Source organism: Papio anubis, chromosome 20, assembly GCF_008728515.1.
Source record: "Papio anubis isolate 15944 chromosome 20, Panubis1.0, whole genome shotgun sequence".
Classification (NCBI taxonomy): domain Eukaryota; kingdom Metazoa; phylum Chordata; class Mammalia; order Primates; family Cercopithecidae; genus Papio; species Papio anubis.
The window spans coordinates 3,078,187-3,103,103 of record NC_044995.1 but is presented as its reverse complement, the minus strand read 5'-3'; the positions used below and the strand labels follow the sequence as shown (position 1 = coordinate 3,103,103).

At 52.5% G+C, this 24,917-nt stretch overlaps 3 protein-coding genes across 12 annotated transcripts in view; 1 reads left to right on the top strand and 2 right to left on the bottom strand.

The window, feature by feature from the left end:
• Positions 1–190, bottom strand: part of PPP1R13L (protein phosphatase 1 regulatory subunit 13 like) — a 146,813-nt gene extending 146,623 nt beyond the window's left edge. The window contains exon 1 of the mRNA XM_003915710.4: positions 121–190. The gene's annotated coding sequence lies outside the window, so the exon portion shown is untranslated. The remainder of the gene's footprint in view (positions 1–120) is intronic.
• CD3EAP (CD3e molecule associated protein) lies at positions 2–3,613 on the top strand. 3 transcript variants are annotated; one of them, XM_003915715.4, is made up of 3 exons: positions 2–547; positions 923–1,064; positions 1,947–3,613. In XM_003915715.4, exons 1-3 carry the CDS (start codon positions 526–528, stop codon positions 3,322–3,324), a joined length of 1,542 nt encoding a protein of 513 aa, XP_003915764.2. In that variant the 5' UTR covers positions 2–525; the 3' UTR covers positions 3,325–3,613. The 3 variants fall into 3 exon arrangements, with proteins under 3 accessions (XP_003915764.2, XP_009193003.2, XP_009193004.2); XM_009194739.3 differs by having other exon boundaries at positions 109–553; XM_009194740.3 differs by lacking the exon at positions 923–1,064 and having other exon boundaries at positions 109–547.
• Positions 1,162–22,154, bottom strand: ERCC1 (ERCC excision repair 1, endonuclease non-catalytic subunit). Of its 8 annotated transcripts, XM_003915711.5 has the most exons (10): positions 21,084–22,134; positions 20,564–20,675; positions 18,461–18,676; positions 17,647–17,750; positions 16,544–16,643; positions 13,449–13,525; positions 10,474–10,573; positions 8,036–8,107; positions 7,749–7,817; positions 1,163–3,548 (listed from the first exon to the last, which is right to left on the bottom strand). In XM_003915711.5, the coding sequence occupies exons 1-10, from the start codon at positions 21,353–21,355 to the stop codon at positions 3,495–3,497; spliced, it is 1,176 nt and encodes a 391-aa protein (XP_003915760.3). In that variant the 5' UTR covers positions 21,356–22,134; the 3' UTR covers positions 1,163–3,494. The 8 variants fall into 8 exon arrangements, with proteins under 8 accessions (XP_003915761.5, XP_003915760.3, XP_021786887.2 ...); XM_003915712.5 differs by lacking the exon at positions 18,461–18,676 and having other exon boundaries at positions 1,162–3,548; positions 21,084–22,143; XM_021931195.2 differs by lacking the exon at positions 1,163–3,548 and having other exon boundaries at positions 7,533–7,817; positions 21,084–22,145.
• Positions 22,155–24,917: the final 2,763 nt, after the last annotated feature.

Here is a 24,917-nt window from a genome sequence, read left to right as displayed (position 1 = left end):
TTGCCCCTATTTCTCCATTTTCCCGCTTCTCCCAGTCAAGTTCTGAACTTCCGAGGCATCTGGACCTCCCCAGAAGGCATTTAACACAGAAAGCACAGCCCTGCTAACTAGGATTCTTACCTATCTCTTTAAGAATTTCAGACCAATCGACCGTCCTGTCTCTTTAAGACTTAGGAAGAGCAGTGTGGCTGCCCCTTTAAGGAGGCGTTGCAACAAACCATATTGGACAGACGATGGGGGCGACCCATCGGGACCCGACGGGCCTCTGACTCCAGCAAAACAACGAATCAGCGGCTTTCGGGAATACATTTCTCCGAAAAAGACTTCTTCCTCGGTTTTCTGATCTGCACACGTGGAAATTTCCCCCAGTTTTTCCTGCAGAACGGGAGTCGAGCGATACCTACCCCCGCGCTCCAGCACCAGTTGGGCGCTCCCGGATGAGGCCGTACCCCTTTGGATCCACGTGGTCTGCAACTGGGTGTGAGCAGCCCGGGCTACTGGGTCGCCAGTGGTGTGGGTCCCGGGATGGAGGAGCCCCAGGCCGGCGGTGAGCGTGCGTGTTGACGGGGTGCGGAGGGTGCGCTGGTGGGAGGAGAAAGGGGCGCCCGGGAAGGTTCGGGCCGAAAAGGAGGCGTCCCTGGAAGCAGGACTTGCGGAGAGCGTGCATTCCCAGTGGGCGAACGGGAATACGAACGGAGAGAGGGTTATCTTGTTGGGGGCTACCTGTGGAGAGCAAGGCGCCCCCAGGGGTTGGATCGGTGAAGTTGAGGTCGCCTCTGGGGAACAGGTGGGCAGAAAGGAGGAACCAGGTTGAGGGGATTGGAGTGCTCACGAGGTTAAGACCAACGGACCGATAGGTGCGCCCTGCAAGATTGGACCGGCAAGGAGGTGTCAGTAGACCCCATTTCCCCTTCTGCTGCAGGTGCTGCTCGGTTCTCTTGTCCCCCTAACTTTATCGCGAAGCCCCCAGCCTCGGAGTCCCCTCGTTTCTCCTTGGAGGCGCTGACGGGTCCAGATACGGAGCTGTGGCTTATTCAGGCCCCTGCAGACTTTGCCCCAGACTGGTGAGTGGTCTTGTTGACGGAAAAGAGGGTCCCGATCCAGACCTCAGGAGCGGGTTCTTGAATTTGTCACAGGAAAGAATTCGAGGCGAGTCACAGAGCACAATGCAAGAGGCAAGTTTATTGGAAACTACTCCTTTACAGAGTAAAGTGTCCTCAGAAAGAAGGAGAAACCCACGACCCTTTGTTAGTATCTCTACTTATAAGGAACTATAATTAAACTTGGAGTGTGCAGATAAGCTCACTAAACGTAGGGGCTATTGGTGTTATCCATGACCATTAATCCTGCAACCTAAGCTTGCTCATTTATATTATATTTAAGCAACGGGGGCTGCATTCTTAGGACATTTGGACATTCTGCAGGCTTGGTGTGGGACATGTCCTGTATGGCCATACATATTCTGTAATTATAATTGGTGGTCAGCTTGGGATGTGGTTATGTTTAGGCCATAAGCATGAACCTTTTAAGTGCCTAGCTACTCACTTTAAGATGGAGTCACTCTAGTCATGTTTTATTAAAGACCAGAGGCCACTGGGCGCAGTGGCCCGTGCCTGTAATCCCATCACTTTGGGGGGCCGAGGCGGGCAGATCACTTGAGGTCAGGAGTTCAAGACCAGCCTGGCCAACATGGTGAAACTGTTTCTACTAAAAATACAAAAATTAGCCAGGCATGGTGGCAGGCACCTGTAATCCCAGCTACTTGGGAGGCTGAGGCAGGAGACTCGCTTGAACCCAGGAGGTGGAGGTTGCAGTGAGCTGAGATTGTGCCACGGTACTCCAGCCTGGGTGACAGAGCAAGAGTCTGTCTCAAAAAAAAAAAAAAAAAAAAAAGCTTCCCTCTCCTGTTCCACTTAACCCTCTGCCCTCCCTGTTTCTCTCTGTAGCTTCAATGGGCGGCATGTGCCTCTCTCTGGCTCACAGATCGTCAAGGGCAAGTTGGCAGGCAAGCGGCACCGCTATCAAGTCCTCAGCAGCTGTCCCCAGGCTGCAGAAGCGACCCTGCTGGCCCCCTCAACGGAGGCAGGAGGTGGACTCACCTGTGCCTCAGCCCCTCAGGGCACCCTAAGGATCCTTGAGGGTCCCCAGCAATCCCTGTCGGGGAGCCCTCTGCAGCTCATCCCAGCAAGTCCCCCACCACAGATCCCCCCTGGCCTGCGGCCTCGGTTCTGTGCCTTTGGGGGCAACCCACCAGTCACAGGGCCTAGGTCAACCTTGGCCCCCAACCTGCTCACCTCAGGGAAGAAGAAAAAGGAGATGCAGGTGACAGAGGCCCCAGTCACTCTGGAGGCAGTGAATGGGCACGGGGTCCTGGAGGTGGACATGGCTTTGGGGTCCCCAGAAATGGATGTGAGGAAGAAGAAGAAGAAGAAGAAAAATCAGCAGCTGAAAGAACCAGAGGTGGCAGGGCCTGTGGGGACAGAGCCCACAGTGGAGACACTGGAGCCTCTGGGAGTGCTGCTCCCGTCCACCACCAAGAAGAGGAAGAAGCCCAAAGGGACAGAAACCTTCGAGCCAGAAGACAAGACAGTGAAGCAGGGACAGATTAACATTGAGCCTCTAGAAGACACAGTCCTGTCCCCGACCAAAAAGAGAAAGAGGCAAAAGGGGACGGAAGGGATGGAACCAGAGGAGGAGGTGACAGTTGAGTGTCAGCCACAGGTGAAGGTGGAGCCACTGGAGGAAGGCATCCCTCTTCCCCCTACAAAGAAGAGGAAAAAAGAAAAGGAACAGATGGCAATGATGGAGTCAGGGACGGAGGCGATGGAGCCAGTGGAGCCAGAGATGAAGCCTCTGGAGTTCCCAGGGGGCATGACGGAGCCTCAACAGCCAGGTGGAGCTGAGCCTCAGGCCCAGGCAGCCCTGGCAGCTCCCAAAAAGAAGAGGAAGAAAGACAAACAGCAAAATGCCACAGTGGAGCCAGAGACAGAGGTGGTGGAGCCTGAGCTGCCGGATGACCTTGAGCCTCAGGTAGCTCCCACGTCCACCAAGAAGAAGAAGAAGAAAGAGAGAGGTCACACAATGACTGAGCTGAGGACTGAGCTGATTCAGCCACTGGAGCCTGAGCTGCCAGGGGAGGGACAGCCTGAGGCCAGGGCAACTCCAGGATCCACCAAGAAGAGGAAGAAGCGGAGTCAGGAAAGCTGGATGCCAGAAACAGTGCCCCCAGAGGAGATGCGGGGGCCACCGCTAAATTCAGAGTCTGGGGAGGAGGCTCCCACAGGCCGAGACAAGAAGCGGAAGAAGCAGCAGCAGCCTGTGTAATCTGCCCCAGGGAAACTGAGGAACTAAAGAAAGCTGAAGGTGCCCACCTAGGCCATCTGAAGGTGTCACCCCAAGAACCGCTCCCCAGAGACTGCACCAGCATAGCCAACAGGATCCTGGCCTGGGAGGATGCTTTATTTTTACCCCGGGGGTCTCCTTGGCAGCTGGGGTCATCCGGGTACTTTCAAGAAGGGCTCATGCAGGACATCAAACAGCCTCCGGGCCTGGATGGGAGGGAGAGAAAAATGAGGAACCAGTCATTAAAGGAGCTGTTTCCTGGGTAAATCTAGAGTGGGGTTTTGGTTCTTTTTTTCCCCCCTATACCCTCAAGCATTTATCCATTGAGTTACAAACAATCCAGTTACAATCTTTTTAAGTTATTATTTATTTATTTATTTTGAGACGCAGACTTGCTCTGTCGCCCAGGCTGGAGTGCACTGGCGGGATCTCAGCTCATTGCAAGCTCCGCCTCCCGGGTTCACGCCCTTCTCCTGCCTCAGCCTCCCGAGTAGCTGGGACTACAGGCACCTGCCACCTCGCCCGGCTAATTTCTTTTTTTTTTTTTTTAAAGTACAGACGGGGTTTCACTGTGTTAGCCAGAATGGTCTTGATCTCCTGACCTCGTGATCCACCCGCCTCAGCCTCCCAAAGTGCTGGGATTATAGGCGTGAGCCACCGTGCCCGGCTAAGTTACTTTTTTTTTTTTTGAGACGGAGTCTCGCGGTGTCACCCAGGCTGGAGTGCAATGGTGTGATCTTGGCTCACTGCAACCTCCACCTCCTGGGTTTCAGCAATTCTTCTGCCTCAGCCTCCCGAGTAGCTAGGCCTACAGGCGCCTGCCACCATGCCCGGCTAATTGTTGTTTTTTAAGTAGAGATGGGGTTTCACCATATCGGCCAGGCTGGTCTTGAACTCCTGACCTCATGATCCACCTGCCTTGACCTCCCAAAGTGCTAGGGTAACAGGTGTGAGCCACCGCACCTGGCCAAGTTATTTTAAAGTGTACAGTTATTATTGAATATAGTCACCTGGTTGTGCTATCAAATAGTATGTCTTATTCATTCTTTCTCTTTTTTTTTTTTTGTTTATGTGTGGTACCCATTAACCTTCCCCATCTCCCTGCCAGCCGCTCACTACCCTCCCCAGCCTCCAGGAAGCATTCATCTACTCTATCTCCATGAGTTCAACTGTTTTGATTTTTAGATACACCAATAAGTGAGAACATGTGATGTTTGTCTTTCTGTGTCTGCCTTATTTCACTTAACATAATACTCCCCAGTTCATTATGTTGTAAACGACAGGATCTCTTTTTTTTTTTTTTTTGAAAAGGGTCTCTCGCTGTTGCCCAGGCTGGAGTGCAGTGGCACGATCTTGGCTCACTGCAGTCTTCACCTCCCAGATTCAAGTGATTCTCCTGCCTCAGCCTCCTTAGTAGTTGAGATTACAGGCACGCGCCACCACACCCGACTAATTTTTGTATTTTTAGTAGAGACGAGGTTTCACCATGTTGGCCAGGCTGGTCTCGAACTCCTGACCTCAAGTGATCTGCCTGCCTCGGCCTCCCAAAGCGCTGGGATTAGAGGTGTGAGCCACCATGCCCAGCCAGGATCTCATACTTTTTTTTATGGCTGAAGAGTACTCCATTGTGTATAAGTACCACATTTTCTTTGCCTGGTCATCTGCTCATGGACACAGGTTGGTTCCAAATCTTGGCAATGTGAACTGTGCTGTAACAAACAGGAGTGCAGATACCTGTACCATACACTGATTTCCTTTCTTTGGGGATCTACCCAGCAGTGGGATTGCTGGATCATGTGGAAGCTGAACTTTCAGTTTTTAGAGGAGCCTCCCAACTGTTTTCCATAGTGGTTGTACTAATTTACATTCTCACCAAAAGTATACGAGGGTTCCCTTTTGTTCACATCCTCACCACCATTTGTTATTGCCTGCCCTTTGGATAAAAGCCATTTCAAGGCTGGGCACAGTGGCTCACACCTATAATCTCAGCACTTTGGGAGGCTGAGGTGGGTGGATCACCTGAAGTCAGGAGTTCAAGACCAGCCTGACCAACCTGGGGAAACCCCGTCTCTACTAAAAATACAAAAACTAGCGGGGCATGGTAGCAGGTGCCTGTAATCCCATCTACTCAGGAGGCTGATGTAGGAGAATCACTTCAACCCGGGAGACGAAGGTTGCAGTGAGCTGAGATCGCACCACTGCACACTCCAGCCTGGGCAACAGAAGCCGAGACTCCATCTCAAAAAAAAAAAAGCCATTTTAATAGAGCTGGAGATGGTATCTCATTATAGTTTATTTGCCTTTTTTTTTTTTTTTTGAGATGGAGTCTGGCTCTGCCACCCAGGCTGGAGTGCAGTGGTGTGATCTCAGCTCACTGCAACCTCTGACTCCCAGGTTCATGTCTTTCTCCTGCCTCAGCCTCCCGAGTAGCTGGGACTACAGGTGCCCACCACCACGCCCGGCTAATTTTTTTTTGTATTTTTAGAAGAGATGGGGTTTCACTGTGTCAGCCATCATGGTCTCAATCTCCTGACCTCATGATCCGCCCACCTCGGCCTCCCAAAGTGCTGGGATTACAGGTGTCAGCCACCACACCTGGCCTATTTTTGGGTTTTTTTGAGACCGAGTTTCGCTTTTGTTGCCCAGGCTGGAGTGCAGTGGTGTAATCTCAGCTCACTGCAACCTCCATCTCCCGGGTTCAAGCGATTCTCCTGCCTCAGCCACCCAAGTAGCTGGGATTACAGGCGTGCACCACCACACCCAGCTAATTTTTGTATTTTTAGTAGATATGGGGTTTCGCCATGTTGGCCAGGCTAATCTTGAATTCCTAGCCTCAAGTGATCTGCCTGCCTCAGCCTCCCAAAGTGCTGGGATTACAGGCGTGAGCCACTGCGCCCGGCCTCATTGTAGTTTTGATTCACATTTTTCTGATGATCAGTGATGTTGAGCACCTTTTCCTATGCCTGCTTGCCATTTGTATATCTTTTGAGAAATGTTAATTCAAATCTTTTCCCCGCTTTTTGATCGGATTATTATATTTTATCCTATAGAGTTGTTAGAACTCATATCTTCTGGTTATTGATTCCTTGTCAGATGGTGAGTTTGCAAATATTTTCTCCCATTCTGTGTGTTGTCTCCTCACTTTGTGGATTGCTTCCTTTGCTGTGCAGAAGCTTTTTATTCTTTGTGACGAAGTCTCACTCTGTCGCCCAGGCTGGAGTGCAGTGGCACGATCTCGGCTCACTGCAAGCTCCGCCTCCCGGGTTCATGCAATTCTCCTGCCTCAGCCTCGCGAGTAGCTGGGACTACAGGTGCCCGCCACCACGCCTGGCTAATTTTTTGTATTTTTAGTAGAGACAGGGTTTCACTGTTAGGATGGTCTCGATCTCCTTACCTCGTGATCCGCCTGCCTCGGCCTCCCAAAGTGCTGGGATTACACACATGAGCCACCATGCCCAGCCTTTTAATTTTTTGAGACAGAGTTTCACTCTTGTTGCCCAGGCTGGAGTGCAATGGCGCGATCTCGGCTCACTGCAACCTCCACCTCCCAGGTTCAAATGATTTGTCCTGCCTTAGCCTTCCAAGTAGCCGCGAATACAGGCATGTGCCACCACACCAGGCTAATTTTTTGTATTTTTAGTAAAGATGGGGTTTCTCCACGTTGGCCAGGCTGGTCCCAAACTCCTGACCTCAGGTGATCCAGCTGCCTCAGCCTCCCAAAGTGCTGGGATTACAGGCGCGAGCCATCGCGCTTGGCTTAGAAGCTTTTTAACTTGATGTGATCCCATTTGTCCATTTTGCTTTGGTTTCCTGTGCTTCTGGAGCATTACTCAAGAAATCTCTGCCCAGTTCAATGTCCTGGAGAGCTTCCCTATGTTTCCTTGTAGAAGTTTCATGCATTGGGGTCTTAGATTTAAGTCTTTAATCCATTTTGATTTGATTTTTGTATATGGCGAGAGTTAGGTGTCTAGTTTCATTCTTCTGCACTGGATTGCTTCTGCTTTGAGACAGGATCGCTCTGTCACCCAGGCTGGGGTGTAGTAATGTGATTATAGCTCACTGCAGCCTCAACCTCCTGGGCTCAAGCGATCCTCCCACCTCAGTTTCCCCAGTAGCTGAGACTACAGGCATGTAGCAAGCTCACACCACCATGCCCAGCTAGTTTTTTTTTTTTTTTTTTTTTTTTTTAATAAAGGCGAGGTGTCCACTTGCCCAGGCTGGTCTCCAACTTCTGGCCTCAAGCAGTCCTCCTGCCTTGGCCTCCCAAAGTGTTGGGATTACAGGTGGTAGCCACTGTGTCCAGCCTTTGGTTCTTTTTTCACCTTAAAACTTTGGGGTCTCAGGTTGTGTTTACTTGGGGCTCCCTCCTTTCCCCAACTCCTTGGGTTCTTTCCCAGAGCTCTTACCTTCTGAGGGCCCAGGCCTGGGCATAAGGCCAGATCTTCTCTCGATGCAGCAATGAGCTGTTCCAGAGACTGAAAGGTGAAAGCAAGGGGTCAGGGTAGCTGAGCTTTTACAAAAGCCTCCCTGTCCCAGCTGAGGAGGGGCCTCAGATATTCCTCGGGGGAGGTGAGGGCCTGTGGGAAGGCAGGACGGGCCAAGGGGTGGGCAGGGAGATGGAAGGAAATGGGTAAGGCTTTCTAAAAAAGGCAAGGGGACAGAAATGCCTAGGGGCAGGGGAGCCTTTCCTTACTCCAAACGTGGTCAGGAGGGTCTGACTGTCCGTTTTGTTGACTGACTTCACGGTGGTCAGACATTCAGTCACCTGGAAGAGGAGGAGGCAGGAGTGTGTCGGGAGAAGAAAGGCCAGGGAGACTGAGCCTAGAGGGCGGGGCTGGGTCACAGCTGTGTCCCCAGACTGCCTGGCATGCAGGAAGCACTCAAATGCTTTTTTTCCCTACTGATTAAAAAGTCATCTCAGGCTGGGCATGGTGGCTCATGCCTAGTAATCCCAGTACTTTGGGAGGCCGAGGTGGGAGGATCACCTGATGTCAGGAGTTCAAGACTAGCCTGGTCAACATGGTGAAACCCCATCTCTACTAAAAATACAAAAAATGACTCAGGCGTGGTGGCAACACACCTGTAGTCCCAGCCACTCGGGAGGCTGAGGCAGGACAATCACTTGAACCCGGGATGCAGAGGATGTGGTGAGCGGAGACTGTGCCACTGCACTCCAGCCTGGGCGACAGAACAAGACTCTGTCTAAAAAACAAACAAACAACAACAAAAACAAACAAGAATTAGCCAGGCATGGTGGAGCACGCCTGTAATTCCAGCTACTAGGGAGGCTGAGCTGGGAGAATCGCTTGAACCTGGGAGGTGGAGGTTGCACTGAGCCAAGGTTATACCATTGCACTCCAGAGTGGGTGACAGAGCAAAACTCTGTCTCATTTAAAAAAAAAAAAAAAAAATGCGGGGCGGGTGGGGGGCGGCCAGGCACGGTGGCTCACACCTGTAATCCCAGCACATTGTGAGGCTGAGGCGGGTGGATCACGAAGTCAGGAGTTCAAGACCAGCCTGGCCAATATGGTGAAACCCCGTCTCTACTAAAAATACAAAAATTAGTCAGGTGTGGTGGTGTGCACCTGTAATCCCAGCTACTCGGGAGGCTGAGGCAGGAGAATCACTGGAACCCAGGAGATGTACATTGCAGTGAGCCGAGATCATTTCACTGCACTCCAGCCTGGCAACAGAGCAAGGCTCTGTCTCCAAACAAACAAACAAACAAAAAAACAGTAACAAGAGCCTGGGTAAGGGGCGTGACCTCTCTGGGTCTCAATTTTTGGGCAAATGAGGATCCTAAAAGTCAAGTCGAGGGTGGCTGTGGACATCACTGGGATGTACCTGGGAATGCCCTCCAGCTCCACGGGGTGATAACAGTTTCCTGAATGCTGACCGGAGTGGCCTGGGTGTTGGCTGCCTTGGTTTAAACCCCCACCCCATCTGACAGGCAAATCACTGCACTCCCTTTCTCCTTCATGATTGAGATGGGGGTTTTCAGAGCCTCTTCCCGGGAGAGTGATTGTAAACCAGGTTGTCAGGGTGATGTCTCTGGCAGAAGTAAGAGCTTCAGATGCAGGAGCTGTTGATACTAGGCCCTGACTATCTAATGGGGCCCCCTGGCTGTGTGATCTTTTCCCACAGTCCCCAGCACAGGCCTAAATGGCAGACCCCTCACCATCCCTCCATCGCTGGAGTCCAGAAGCAACAATGCATTCAGTAAACACTGAGGGCTGGGTGGTGCTAGAGACACAGTGGGGACCAAGAGAGACCCCAAGCTGCCCTTCTGGGGCTCCCAGACTGGTTGGGGAGATAAATCAGTTCCAAACAATGATGGCTCAAAGGGACAGGACTGGATGGGGAACCCAGCAGGAACACTTAACTTGGCCTAGGTATCAGGGAGGGCTTCCTGGAGGAGGTAGTATCAAAGCTGAGATGTGAAAGATGGAATTAGGCAGGTAAGGCTGGGCGCGATGACTCATGCCTGTAATCCCAGCACTTTGGGAGACTGAGGAGGGTGGATCACCTGAGGCCAGGAGTTTGAGACCAGCCTGGCCAACATAGTGAAACCCCATCTTCACTAAAAAATACAAAAATTAGATGGGCATGGTTGCAGGTACTTGTAGTCCCAGCTATTGGGGAGGCTCAGGCAGGAGAATCGCTTGAACCCAGGAGGTGGGGGTTGCAGTGAGCTGAGATCATGCCATTGCACTCCACCCTGGGCAACAGAGTGAGACTCCATCTCAAAAAAAAAAAAAAAGGAATTAGGCAGGTAATTGGGCAGAGGGAATAGAAGGGGCAAGTGCTTGGAGAAGCGAGCCAGGCCTGGGAGAAGTGAAGTGTAAAGTGGGGGCCACGGGGCTTCTGAGCCTGACGGGCCCTTGTTGAGCCTGGCCAGAAGCCTGGGCTTTCCCCCTCGGGGTACTGGGGAGCCATGGGAGGATTTTGAGCTGGGGAGGGTAGCAGCAGATTTGTACTCAGGAAAATCCCTCTAGCTGCAGTCTGGGTGGGATGGGGCAGGGAAGACAGGCCCAGGGATGAATGCACAGTGCCTTAAGATTGGAACTGAAGCTCAACCACCCAGGAGCTGCGGGGAAGCCCAGGCAGGGATGGAAGGTGAGGTGGCCTCACCCGGGAGACGAAGTCCTGCTCTAGCTTCTCCATCAGGAGGTCCGCCGGTTTCTGCTCATAGGCCTTATAGGTCTCCAGGTACCGCCCAGCTTCCTCTGGACTAGGATAACAGGATACAGGGCATCGGGAAGTGAGGTATCAGATTGTAGATTTGCTTCATTATGGTTAGTCATAAGAATTACCAACACTAGGCCGGGCGCAGTGGCTTATGCCTGTAATCCCAGCACTTTGGGATGATGAGGCAGGCAGGTCATCTGAGGTCAGGAGTTCGAGACCAGCCTGGCCAACATGGTGAAACCCCATTTCTACTAAAAATACAAAAAAGTAGCTGGGCTTGGTGGCATGTGCCTGTAGTCCCAGCTACTCAGGAGGCTGAGACAGGAGAATCACTTGAACCCAGGAAGTGGAGGTTGCAGTGAGCCGAGATCACGCCATTGCACTGCAGCAGGCAGCAAGGAGTGAAACTCCGTCTCAAAAAAAAAAAGGCCCGGTGGCGGTGGCTCCATGCATAATCCCAGCACTTTGGGAGGCCAAGGCAGGCGGATCACAAGATCCAGGAGATCCGAGACCACTGGTGGCTCCCGTCTCATAAAAATACAAAAATTGCTGAAGTTGTAGGCGCCTGTAGCCCCAGCTGCCGGGAGGCTGAGGCAGGAGAATGGGCGGGGAACCAGGCCCAGGGCTGCAGTGAGCTGAGATGGCGCCACTGCACTCCAGCCTAGGCTGATGAAGCGAGAGACTCGATCCCAAAAAAAAAAAGACAACAAAAAGGCTGGGGCAGTGAGCATGCCTGTAATCCCTAACACTTTGGGAGGCGAGGGCGGGTGGATCACGAGGCCAGAGATCGAGACCATCCTGGCTAACATGGTGAAACCCCATCTCTACACAAAGCTAAAAAATTAGCCAAGTGGTGGCAGGTGCCTGTAGTCCCAGCTACTCAGGAGGCTGAGGCAGGAGAATGGCCATGAACAGGAAGGCGGAGCTTGCAGTGAGCTGAGATCGGCCACTGCACACTCCAGCCTGGGCGACAAAGCAGACTCGTCTCAAAAAAAAAGAATTGTTGATGCTAAAAATCAAGATTCAGCCCATCCCCTGCCAAATACAACCTGTTGGTGACCACTGCTGGGTGCATCTTGATATCTTTTCTGGCTATGCGCCAGCTCTTGGGAGCCTGACCCCACCTCTGCCTGGGTAATCCTGGGCCAGTGGTTTGCTCTCTGGGCCTCAGTTTCCTCCTGTAAAGGAGTAGGGGTGGTCGAGGCATAGTGGCTCGTAGCATGGCAATCCCAGCACTTTAGGAACAGGCAGGAGGGATCACTTGAGCTCAGGAGTTTAGAGATTGCTTCAGGATAACATATAGCAAGATGTTGTCTCTACAAAATTAAAAAGTGTAGCCAGCTGTGTGGTGGTGTGTGCCTTCAGTCTCAGCTGCTCGAGAGGCTGAGGCAGAACTGCCTGAGCCTGGTAAGTTGAGGCTTCAGTAACCTGTGATAGAGCCACTGCACTCCAGCCTTGGCAACAGAGCAAGAACCGGTCTCAAAAATTAATAATAGGCTGGGCGCGGTGGCTCAAGCCTGTAATCCCAGCACTTTGGGAGGCCGAGGCGGGTGGATCATAGAGGTCAGAGTCAGAGAGACCATCTGGCTAACAGTGAAACCCGTCTCTACTAAAAATACAAAAACTGGCAGGCGTGTGGGGCCGCCTGTAGTCCCAGCGCTACTGGGAGAGCTGAGAGCAGGAGAATGCGTGAACCCGGCCCAGAGGCTTGCAGTGAGAGCTGAGATCCAGCCACTGCACTCAGCCTGGGCGACAGTGGGAGACTCCGTCTCAAAGAAAAAAAAAAAAAAAAATTAGCCAGCTGTGGTGGTGTGTGCCTTCAGTCTCAGCTGCTCGAGAGGCTGAGGCAGAACTGCCTGAGCCTGGTAAAGTTGGGGCTTCTGTGGCCTGTGTCGCCCTGCCTCCACCCTTAGCAGCAGGCAAGGCGGTCTCAAAAATTAATAATAGGCGAGGCGCGTGGCTCAAGCCTGTAATCCCAGCACTTTGGGGAGGCGAGGCCGAGTGGGATCCACAAGGTCAGGAGATGAGACCATCCTGGCTAACTGCAATGAAACCCGTCTCTACTAAAAACACAAAAATTAGCCGGCGGAGGCGGTGGCGGCCTGTGGTCCCAGCTACTGGGAGAGCTGAAGGCAGGAGAATAAGCGGGGAACCGGGGAGGCGGAGCTTGCAGTGAGCTGAGATCTGGCCACTGCACTCCGGCCTGAAGGCGACAAGCGAGACCTCCGTCTCAAAAAAAAAAAAAAAAAAAATTAATAATAAAGTGGGGAGGATGGTATGACTGTGAAGACCAGAGAATAGTCTGGAATGCTCTGTAAGTGCCAAAGCTGAGCCTGGCACTGCTGAAGAAATGTTAGCTATTTTGGAAGGGAAGTCAGCACACAAAGTGTTTGTACTGGGTTTGACAGGAGGAAAACCAGAAACACTGCTTATTTTCCCACTACAGCAAGAAGCCAACCTCATGAAATGTTCAGCTTCCAGCCAGGCACAGTGGTTCACGCCTGTAATCCCAGCACTTTGGGAGGGTGAGGCAGGAGGATCACCTGAGGTCAGGAGTTCAAGACCAGCCTGGCCAACATGGCAAAATCCCGTCTCTACTAAAAACACAAAAGAATTAGCTGGGTGTGGTGGTGCGCACCTGTAATCCCAGCTACTCGGGAGGCCAGGAGAATTGCTTGAACTCCCAAGGCAGAGCTGAGATTGCGCCACTGCACTCCAGCCTGGGGGACAGAGTGAGGCTCTGTATCAAAAAAAAAAAAAAAAGATATTAAGACCTTGTTTTACAGATGAGGAAACTGAAGGCCAGAGAGAGGCACTGCCTGCACCAGGCCCACACAGGAAGGAGAAGGGAAGGGTTGGGCAGGGTGGGATGGGGGAGCAGGTAGAGCCTGAATGAGGCAGGGAAGCCCCCATCTCACCTCCAGGCGAGGATCAGTGTGCAGTCGGCCAGGATACACATCTTAGCCAGCTCCTTCAGGGCCTGCTGAGGATCTTTCTGGAGGAGAAAAATCAGAATTAGAAACCTAGAAGCCAGGAATTACAAAAATTAGCCGGGCGTGGTGGCACGCGCCTGTAATCCCGGCTACCAGGGAAGCGGAGGTGGAGAATTGCTTGAACCCGGGAGGTGGAGACTGCAGTGAGCCGAGATCGCACCACTGCACCCCCACCAGGGACAAAAAAACGAACCCCCCCATTAAAAAAAAAAAAAAAAAAAAAAAAGAACAAAAAAGGAATTAAAGCCTGAAAACACAGTAGCTCAGGAAGCCAAGAGCCTCTCACCCAGTTGTCACTCTCTAAGCTCCTACTGGGTGCCTGGCCCGTGCTAAGCTGTGCTAGGACCCAGCAGTGGCTGAGACAGCCCTGACTCTGCCCTCCCAGGACTCACAGTCTGATGAGCAGGACAGACCTGTCCCCAGACATTGATGATCTGGAGTGGCCAGGGCTGCGATGTGGGAGCCAGAGGAGGGACCGAGCCTGCCTGGGGGATCAGAGATGGCTTCTTGGAGGAGGGGACATCTGAGCTGAGACCCAAAGGAGGATGAGGAGGAGGAAAGGATGAAAAGGAGACCAGAAAAGGGAATTCCAGACACAGAGAACAGCATGGGCAAAGGATGGGAGGGGAAAGAGGGCTTGAGGAATTATAATTCGCTCCCTACGGGAGAGACGATGAGAAATTCCATGAGAAGCACAGCCTCTTAGAGACAGGCCTGGAAAACTAGGTAGAGGTCAGAGGTACACAGGGCCCCATAGGTCATGGAAGGGAGCAGAACTTTCTCCTAGGGTGCTTAGGAGCCATGGGAGTTTTATGATCTTTTTTTTTTGAGACAGAGTCTCGTTCTGGTGCCCACGCTGGAGTGCGGTGACATGATCTTGGCTCACTGCAACCTCTGCCTGCCGGGTTCAAGCAGTTCTGCCTCAGCCTCCCGCATAGCTGGGATTACAGGCGCACGCCACCACGCTCAGCTGAATTTTGTATTCTTAGTAGAGATGGGGTTTCACCATGTTGGCCAGACTGGTCTTGAACTTCTGATCTCAGGTAATCCCAAAGTGCTGGGATTACAGGCGTGAGCCACCCCCAGTGGGTGATTTTTAAAAAATTTTTAGATACAGGGTCTTGCTGTGTTACCCAGTCTGGTCTTCAACTCCTGGCCTCAAGCAATCCTCTTCCACTGGGTTAGGTGCAGTGGCTCATGCCTGTAATCCTAGTTCTTTGAGAGGCTAAGGCAGGAGGATCACTTGAGGCCAAGAGTTCGAGACTAGTCTAGGCAACAGAGTGGAGACCCTATCTCTATAAAATACAAAAAAATATGGTGATGTCGACCTATGATGGGACCTATAGTCCCAGCTACTTAGGAGGCTGAGGTGGGAGGATCACTTGAGCCCAGGAGGTCAAGGCCGCACTGGCCTATGATTGGGCCACTGCACTCCAGCCTGGGCAACAGAGCAGGACCCTGTGTCAAAACAAACAAACAAACAAACAAAGAGATAAGCTGGGCGTGGTGGCTCACACCTGGAATCCCAACAGTTTGGGAGGCCGAGGTGGGCAGATCACTTGAGGTCAGGCGTTTCAGACCATCCTGGCCAACATGGTGAAACCCGTCTCTACTAAAAATACAAAAATTGGCTGGGCGCAGTGGCTCACGTCTGTAATCCCAGCACTTTGGGAGGCCGAGGCGAGTGGATCATGAGGTCAGGAGATTGAGCCCAGCCTGGCCAGCATGGTCAAACCCCATCTCTACAAAAAAACAAAAAATTAGCCAGTCATGGTGATACGTGCCTATAATTCCAGCTACTTGGGAGGCTGAGTCAGGAGAATCACTTGAACCCAGGAGGCGGAGGTTGCAGTGAGCCAAGATTACACCACTACACTCCAGACTGGGCAAAAGAGTGAGACTCTGGGCCGGGCGCGGTGGCTCACGCTTGTAATCCCAGCACTTTGGGAGGCCGAGGCGGGCGGATCACGAGGTCAGGAGATCGAGACCATCCTGGCCAACATGGTGAAACCCCGTCTCTACTAAAAATACAAAAAATTAGCCGGGTGTGGTGGCAGGCGCCTGTAGTCCCAGCTACTCGGGAGGCTGAGGCAGGAGAATCGCGTGAACCTGGGAGGCGGAGCTTGCAGTGAGCAGAGATTGTGCCACTGCACTCCAGCCTGGGTGACAGAGTGAGACCCCATCTCAAAAAAAAAAAAAAGAGTGAGACTCTGTCTCAAAACAATAAACAAACAAATAAATAAACAAACAAACAAATAAATAAATAAGCCAGGCATGGTGTAGTGTGCCTGTAATCCCAATTGCTTGGGAGGCTGAGGCAGGAGAATTATTTGAACCCAGGAGGCGGAGGTTGCAGTGAGCCAAGATCTCGCCATTGCACTCCAGCCTAGGAGACAGAGGAAACTCCATCTTAAAAAAAAAAGAGAGAGAGAGAGATATGAACGGGCATGGTGGCTCATGCCTGTAATCCCAGCACTTTGGGAGGCTGAGGCGGGTGGATCACCTGAGGTCAGGAGTTCAAGACCAGCCTGGCCAACATAGTGAAAACCAGTCTCTGCTAAAAATACAAAAATCAGCCAGGTGTGGTGGTGCATGCCTATAATCCCAGCTACTCAGGAGGCTGAGGCAGGAGAATCGCTTGAATCCCGGAGGTTAAGGTTGCAGTGAGCCAAGATGGAGTCATTGCACTACAGCCTGGGCAACAAGAGCGAAACTCCATCTCAAACAAATAAACAAAAAACACACACACAAAAGAGATATTTAGGGGGCAGAGATCTGGGACTAATTGAAGGGGATGTGGGGAAAGAGGAAATAGATAATTTTGCCTTCCCCTCTCCTTGCCAACATAGTGTCTTGGTGACCCATGTCAATCTCAGATGTGAAAAACCTTCCTCACTGAGGTTTTAGCTGCATTTCCTCTCAGAAGGGATTCAACAGTACACTGCACAACCTCGAGGCCCAGCACTCCCCATTTCAGAGATGGGGCCAGTGAGGCCAGCTGGGGAGCGACCCCTGCTTACCACATCCACCTGGATGAGCAGGACCCGCAGGGCGAAGTTCTTCCCCAGGCTCTGCAGCCGCCCATGGATGTAGTCCGGGTGCAGGTTGTGGTAGCGGAGGCTGGTGGGGGCAAGGAGGAGGAGTTGAGAAGTCTCAGTCTCTTCGAGACCCCCAAAGCCCTTCTGCCCTCTCACTGGAATACTAAGGGCTCGGAAAGCGGCACAGGGGACAGAGGGGTCCTGAGGCCCACAGAGGGTCAGTCACTTGCCACAGGTCTCTCTTCCAAGAAGATGCTCCGCAGGGATTGGCAACCAGGGCCACATGGCTGTGGTTACTCAGAAGCCCAGACCCCTGGCTTCTTCATGAAGAGGGGAAGAGACTTGGGCTTCAAGGGGAGAACAGGTGCCAGGGGCCCTGGAGAGTGTGAGCGCGGGGACGTTGCGTGGCTCGCAGTGGGAAGCAGGGCCCACGCCAGCCCATCTGCTCTGGCCTCGGAGGGCTGTGGTGAGGGCTTCACGACCCAGCGAACTAGGACTGGCGCTGCCCAGCAGTCTGCAGCTCAGCCTGCGGGGAGCACAGGAACTCACAGGTTTCACTTCCTCTGTCTGGGCCTGTCTGCAGAGGGGCCCCTGGGTTGGGGGAGGAAGTTGTTTAACTAGGGTAGAGATGGGAGAAATCCTGCCTCTCCTCAACTCCAGTCAAGGATGTTGGGAACATGCGTGACCCAGTCCCTCCACCCTTAGATCCAGGAGTCCAGGCCCTCAGGCCTTCCTCCCTGAGACCCAGGAGTCCAGGCCCCAGCCCCTCCTTCCTCAGACCCAGGAGTCCAGGCCCCCAGCCCCTCCTCCCTCAGACCCAGGAGTCCAGGCCCCCAGCCCCTCCTCCCTCAGACCCAGGAGTCCAGGCCCCCAGCCCCTCCTCACTCAGACCTAGGAGTCTGGGCCCCAGCTCTTGTTGCACTGGGCACCTCTAGGCCAAGACCCCCTTCCTCCAACACAGGGTCCCACCAAGGCCCAGAGCCTGCAGGACCATGCCCATAGAACAGTCCAGAACACTGGGACATGACACTCCCAGGCCAGTGGGGTGTCCTTCCTGAAAGCTGGGGTGGCGCCGCAGAGCTCACCTGAGGAACAGAGCACAGGTGCTCTGGCCCAGCACATAGTCGGGGATTACATCGCCAAATTCCCAGGGCACGTTGCGCACGAACTTCAGTACGGGATTGCCCCTCTGGAGAGGGAGGAAGGGCAGAAGCCATCAATAGGGATGACCCTTGGCAACCACAGGGCCCTCCTCTACCTCTTCTCGCACCTCCTCCCTCCTCCCACCTCTTCCCACACCTCCTCCCTCCTCCCACCTGTGCCTGGGTCTTTTCCAGCTTCTCTCTCCTCCTCCCAACCCTGGACAGTCCCTGGTCCTCTGATCCAGGTTCCTCCCCTCCACTCCACCGGCACCAGGCCTTTCCTAAAGGGTCCCCGGGTCTGTCTCCAGCTCAATCCTCTCCCCCAGCCCCAGTCTGCGAGTCATGTGGTCCTGAACACCTCCTGCCCCTACAGCCGGCTAATTTTTGTATTTTTAGTAGAGATGAGGTTTCACCATGTTGGCCAGGCTGGTCTCGAACTCCTAACCTCAGGTGATCCGTCTGCCTCAGCCTCCCAAAGTGCTGGGATTACAGGCGTGAGCCACCGCACCTGGCCTCATTCAGTACATTTTAAGTAAATTAACAAGCCTGGGGTCAGGAAACAGAGCTGCACCAACACAGCCACAGCCCCAGCAAGAGCTGGGGCACTCTCAACCCACACACCGATGTTGAACGAATGAATAAATGAATGGCGAGAACAAAGTGGCTGGAACTCAGACCTCCTTCCACTGGAGTCATCCCTAGAACAGCGTTTCCCACTGAAAACTTCAAGGCTCCACTTCTCCGTCTCCCTCCTCACCTGCCGAGGGCTCACAATGATGCTGTTGGATTTTGCCCCCGGTTTCAGGGCCTGGTTGGGGGTCTCTCCTGCCAGGGGCTCTGACCCTGTGGGGCACGTGGCCCCAGCCCCTCCCGGAGGCTGTGAGATGGCATATTCAGCGTAAGTCTGAGGGGCCGCCTGGGCCGAGGTGTCCACAGTGAGAAGGCTCTGTGTGGATTTGAATAAGGGCTTGGCCTGTGGGGAGAAAGGGAGTTTGCAGGGGACCAGTTGGGGTGAGCAGGGGACATCTGAGGCCCTGTGAGTTCCTCTCCCCTTTCTTTTTCTTTTTCTTTTTTTTTTTTTTCGAGAGAGTCTCTCATTCTGTCACCCAGGCTGGAGTGCAGTGGCACAATCTTGGCTCACTGCAACCTCCACCTCCCGGGTTCAAGCAATTATCCTGCCTCAGCTTCCCGAGTAGCTAGGATTACAGGTGCCCGCCACCACGCCCAGCTAATTTTCTTTTTTTTTGAGATGGAGTCTTGCTCTGTCACCGAGGCTGGAGTGCAATGGCGTGATCTCGGCTCACTGCAACCTCCGCCTCCCAGGTTCAAGCGATTCTCCTGTCTCAGCCTCCCGAATAGCTGGGACTACAGGTGCGTACCACCATGCTGGCTAATTTTTGTATTTTTAGTAGAGAGGGGGTTTCAACATGTTGTCCAGGCTGATCTCGAACTCCTAACCTCAGGTGATCCGCCTGCCTCGGCCTCCCAAAGTGTTGGGATTACAAGTGTGAGCCACAGCACTTTACCCCTCTCCCCTCTTTAGGGCTGCCCATCTTCCTTCCTCTAATGTCCCTTCCAGAAGGCTGAGAGCTCAAAATCTGAATCCAGCCACTTCTGCCCCACTCCTCAGCCTCCACTCTGGTCCCAGTCAACAGTGTTTCACCCTTGGACCACTGAAGTCACTTCCTCACCAGCTCCTTGCCCACACTCTCACCCCCTGGAAGTCTGTCCCCTACACTAAATCTTTATGTCCTTCCTCTGCTCAGAGCTAGTGGGTGGCTCCTGCCTCAGAGTGAAAGTCAAAGCTGTCACCATCACCCAAAAGGCTGTAGATCTGTCCCTGATCCTTGCCTTAGAGACTACACCTTCTGCCACTTCTCCCTTGCTTTCTCTACTACAGCCCCACTGGACTTTGTGCTGCCCTTGAATGTGGCAGGCTCTCTCTGACCTCACAGTTTTGGCACTGGCTGTTCTCTCTACCCCAGATGTCTCTATGGCTCACTCCCTCACCTCCTTCACGTCTCTACCAAGATGTCACCTCCTCAGAGAGGCCCTCCCTTGAACTTCCTATCTAAAGTAGGAAGGGGCCAGGCACGGTGGCTCATGCCTGTAATCCCAGCACTTTGGGAGGCCGAGATGGACAGATCACTTGAGGTTCAAGACCAGCCTGACCAACATGGTGAAACTCTGTCTCTATTAAAAATACAAAAATTAGCCGGATGTGGTGGCACGCTCCTGTAATCCCAGTGGGGAGGCTGAGGCAGGAGAATCGCTTGAATCCGGGAGGCGGAGGCTGCAGTGAGCCGAGATGGTGCCAGTGCACTCCAGCCTGGGTGACAGAGCCAGACTGTCTCAAAATAATAAATAAATAAAATAAAGTAGGAAGGTCCTCTTCCCCATCACACCCTATATCCTTAGCTCACTTTCCTTTTCTTCATAGCCAATGCTAATCACCAATCGATTGTTTTCCCTTGGGAAGGAGATTTCAATATTGCCAGGTCCTTCCATTTACCAAAATATGTCTAAAGTATAGATTTTAAGATTGCAAAACCTGGCAATTCTTAAACATGAGCAATAAATTCGTGTCTTAAAAAATCAGGGTGCTGGCCTCATAAAACACATCAGGGGTTACCTGCTGAATGCCAGTGTCTGGCCTCTGCCTCAGCCCTCTCTTAGAACCAATCATCCATTTCACAGATGGGGAAACTGGGACCTGTGAAGGACCAAGGACTGCTTCCCCAAGTCGTCCGTGGCCCCCAAATCCACTAACCCACACCCTGGTCCCACAGGTCCCATCCTATTCTCTTCCTCCTCCTAACACCCGCCAGCCTCCCAGGGGCCCCGCATCTCCTTGTCCTACCACTCCAGGAGGAACCTCATCCTCGTCGAGGGGTATCACAAATTTCCTCCTTGCTGGAGGCCCTGAGGGCTGGGGCACCCCCTCTTTGTCCTTCCCAGGGTCCATGTGGAACCTGAAAGGGAAGGTGCCAGGAGCAAGTGAGCCATCGGCGTCTACGTTCTCATCCCCCAGCAGGAACCCCCACTCATAGCCGTCCCCCACAAAACTCCCAGAGCCCCATAGCGTCAGGTCCCAAACACCCAGGGCCCGAGGCTCTATAACGCCCCGCCCCTTTGACTGCCACCTTCTGCTCGCCCCGCCCCTTACAAGTCCCATCGCTCCGCCTCTCGCCCCCACTGGATTCTATTGGCTCTGTCCCCACTGTCCCCCGACTTCCGTTCGCCCAGCCCCCGGGGCTACATCTGGACGCCCACCCCACGCCTGGCCTTGTCCATCTCTCAGACTCGGCAATGATTGGCTTCCGCGGTTGCCAATCTCCACCTGCAGTCCCGCCTCCCGCCCCCTCTGGTCCCGGCCTCACGGTTTCAGAGCCGCGAATTCAGTTGCTGGTCTTGGAGCCTCAAGGGAAAGACTGGAGAGGGAGTGAGGCAGTCCACCACCAGCACTGCCAGCGCGGCCCAGGGCTCGCCGCACTTCCGGCCTCTCTGGCCCCGCTCCCCAGGAGAGTAGAGCATAGAGCAGGGCGATCTCTATGCAACTCTCTATGGTCCTGGAGGACCGCGGAGTTCGTGGGAGGAGAGCTATGTGGCCGCAGAGGATCTGGCTCCCAAATTTTTCAGTTCCAAAGCCCATACTGAGCGCTTCTGTGTGCCGGGAATCCTGGTAGGGCTCAGGGGAGAAGAGATCGCAGGAGATCCAACTTGGTCCCTCCTCTCAGTACGGAGAGACTTAAGTTTGAATCCCAACTCAGACATTGACTTGGCCTCAGTTTCCCCATTCATTCATTTATTCCACACCTATTCCCCCCATGCGCTTCCTCTGTTCCCGGTCCTGTGCGAGTCCGTGCTGGTGAAACAGCAGTGACCAACGACAGCCCCGTGTTGTCCTCCCGGAGCTTACGGTTCAGTAAGGGACACAGACACGTTCCCAAACAGTGATGACTTAGAATGGGCAGATCTGGGATGGGAGATCCCGGGAGAGCCGTGGGGTGGGGGTCAGAGGGAGCGCCTGACTCAGCCGCCGAGTCCGGAAGGGCTTCCTGGAGGAAGGGACATCTGAGCAGAGGCCTGGCTGATGAGTTAGTATTAGTCACTTCCTGAAAGGATAGTATCACACTGTTCTAACTTGCAGCTCTCTGATTACTAAGGAAATGGAACGGTTTTTGTTAATGTATTGGTCTTATAAATTTTGTCTTCTGTGAATTGCTTGCTCATATTCCTTGTCCATTTTTTAAATGGGTTGTATGGCTTTTTTATTACTATTAATTTCTAGGGGTACTTTATGGATTCTGATTCTAATCCTTAGTTACCTACATTGCAAACATTTCCTCCTAGTTTCTACTTTGGGTTTTAACTTTAGTTATTTTTGGCACAGAAGTTATTTGTGTTTATGTACAACTATTTATCAATCTGTTCCGTTCTGACTTTTGCTTTTGGTGTGTTAAGAGCCCTGCCATAACCCAGGGTCATAATGATAAATTCTTTTTTTTTTTTTTTTTTTGAGACGGAGTTTCGCTCTTATTACCCAGGCTGGAGTGCAATGGTGCGATCTCAGTTCACTGCAACCTCCACCTCCCGGGTTCAAGCGATTCTCCTGCCTCTTTAGTAGCTGGGAATTACAGGCATGTGCCACCATGCCCGGCTAATTTTTTTTTTTCTCTCCATTTTTAGTAGAGACGGGGTTTCACCATTTTGGCCAGGCTGGTATCGAACTCCTGACCTCAGTTGGTCCACCTGCCTCAGCCCCCCAAAGTGCTGAATTACAGGCGTAAGCCACGGCGCACGGCCATAATGATACATTCTATCATTTCTTTGAGCTCCGTGTTGTGTTGTCCTCCCAGAGCTTATGTTTCAGTGAGGGACACAGACACCCTGCCAAACAGTGATGGCCTAGAATGAGCAGGTCATCTGGCTTTAATCTATGTAAGATTTATTTATTTGTTTGTTTATTTATTTATTTATTTATTTTTTGAGATAGAATTTTGCTCTTATTTGCCCAGGCTGGAGTGCAGTAGGCTGGTAATCTGACTCACTGCAACCTCTGCTTGCTTCCCAGATTGGCGATTCTCCTGCCTCCAGCCTCCCAGTAGCTGGGATTGCAGGCCCGCCCAGCTAGCCTTTGTATTTTCAGTAGAGCCGAGGTTTCACCGTGTTGTTAGCCCGGCGGTGTCAGACTCGGCTTCAAGTGATCCACCGCCTCTCTGCCTCCCAAAATTGGCTGGGATTACAAGCTTGTAGGCACAGCGCCTGGCCAAGTTTTGTTTTTTGTTTTTTGTTTTTTGGGAGGCCGGAGTCTCGCTGTCGCTCAGGCTGGAGTGCAGTGACGGATCTCAGCTCACTGCAAGCTCGCCTCCTGGGTTTGCGCCATTCTCCTGCCTCTCCAGCCTCCCGAGTAGCTGGGACTACAGGCGCCGCCACTCGCCCGGCTATTTTTTGTATTTTTGTGAGGCGGGGTTTTCCTTTCGTTAGCCAGGATGGTCTCGATCTCCTGACCTCGTGATCCAGCCCGTCTCGGCCTCTAAAGAATGCTGGGATTACAGGCTTGAGCCACTGCGCCCGGCCTAGATTTATTTTTGAAAGTGCACCGAGGTTATTGTTTATGACTGATGTAACCAATTGTCTCAAGTTGACCAAATGTAGATCTTTTCTCCACTGTTCTGAAATTCTACCTTTATCACATACCAAATTCCCATACACATACAAGTCTATTTCTGACATTTCTGTTATGTTCATTGATCTTTTTACTTGTACTTGCCTGCAGGTACATGACCATCCCTCTGTTTCTTTCTTCATATCAGTCTTTCGTCTATGGGTGTTTGTCTCTGTGTCTACATTTTCCCATTTTACTTATTTTTTTTTTTTTCCTGGGCATGGTGGCTCATGCCTGTAAAGAGTGAGAACAAAAAAAGAAAAAAAGAAAAGAAAGGAAAAAGGCCGGGCACGGTGACTTGCGCCTGTCATCCTAGCACTTTGGGAGGCCGAGGCGGGCGGATCACCTATGATCAGGGGTTCGAAACCAGCCTGGCCAACATGGCAAAACCCCGTCTCTGCTAAAAATACAAAATTAGCTGGGCGTGGTGGCGCATGCCTGTAATCCCAGCTTTTTGGGAGGCTGAGGCAGGAGAATCGCTTGAACCTGGGAGGCAGAGGTTGCAGTGAGCTGAGATCGAGACACTGCACTCCAGCCTGGGCGACGGAGCAAGACTCTGTCTCAAAAAACGAAAAAAGAAAAAAGAAATATACCTCTGTATCCAAGACCATACAGCGATTCTAGAAGCAGGTCATCCCAAGTAGAAGGGCTTGTGACTCAGTTATCCCCTTGGGGAATGGAATTGCCAGACTTAACCCTGCAACTCCTGCGTTTTCTGCCAGGGGGCGATGGTGCACCACAAAAGAATTGGAAGTGTTGGGGAGCCGGTGCCGCTCCGCTCCGCCAGAACCCATCGGGGGCAAGACCCCCTAGAAGGAGGTCCCGTCCCCACTCCCGACCCATTTCCTTGAAGTAGAAGTGCGGCAAAGGAATTCCTTGAAGTAGAAGTGCGATCAGTGGAATTCTAAATCTGTTAACATTAGTTAAGAGCAACGGGAAAAAGTTGCCCTGGGTTCTACGTTATTTCCAAGTTGGATGTTGGATTTCTATCCTCAGTTTCTTTTTTTTTTTGAGACGGAGTCTTGCTCTGTCGCCCAGGCTGGAGTGCAGTGGCCGGATCTCAGCTCACTGCAAGCTCCTCCTCTTGGGTTCACGCCATTCTCCTGCCTCAGCCTCCCGAGTAGCTGGGACTACAGGCACCCGCCACTTCGCCCGGCTAGTTTTTTGTATTTTTTAGTAGAGACGGGGTTTCACCGTATTAGCCAGGATGGTCTCGATCTCCTGACCTCATGATCCGCCCGTCTCGGCCTCCCAAAGTGCTGGGATTACAGGCTTGAGCCACCGCGCCCGGCCCCTCAGTTTCTTTTCTTTTCTTTTCTTTTTTCCTTCTTCTTCTTCTCTTTTTTTTTTTTTTTTTTTTTTTTTTTTTGAGACGGAGTCTCTCTGTGTCACCCGGGCTGGAGTGCAGTGGTGTGATCACACTTCACTGCAGCCTCAACCTCCCGGGCTCCCACATCACCTCCCCTTGTAGCTGGACCACAGGCGCGCGCCACCACGCCTAGCCAACGTTTGTATTTTTTTGTAGAGGCGGGGTGGGGGGGGGGTC

Bases quoted from the DNA above. Each gene is read 5' to 3' on its own strand.
- CD3EAP (XM_009194739.3), top strand. From the start codon at position 526: ATGGAGGAGCCCCAGGCCGGCGGTGAGC. The intron at 554-922 runs GTGCGTGTTGAC...CTTCTGCTGCAG, and splicing joins GCCCCAGGCCGGCGGTGAGC to GTGCTGCTCGGTTCTCTTGT. The intron at 1,065-1,946 runs GTGAGTGGTCTT...TTCTCTCTGTAG, and splicing joins GCAGACTTTGCCCCAGACTG to CTTCAATGGGCGGCATGTGC.
- ERCC1 (XM_021931195.2), bottom strand. From the start codon at position 21,355: ATGGGCTTTGGAACTGAAAAATTTGGGAGCCAGATCCTCTGCGGCCAC. The intron at 13,526-16,543 runs GTAAGCAGGGGT...TTTCTCCTCCAG, and splicing joins TGCTCATCCAGGTGGATGTG to AAAGATCCTCAGCAGGCCCT. The intron at 7,818-8,035 runs GTAAGGAAAGGC...TTCACCTTTCAG, and splicing joins CCCTCCTGACCACGTTTGGA to TCTCTGGAACAGCTCATTGC.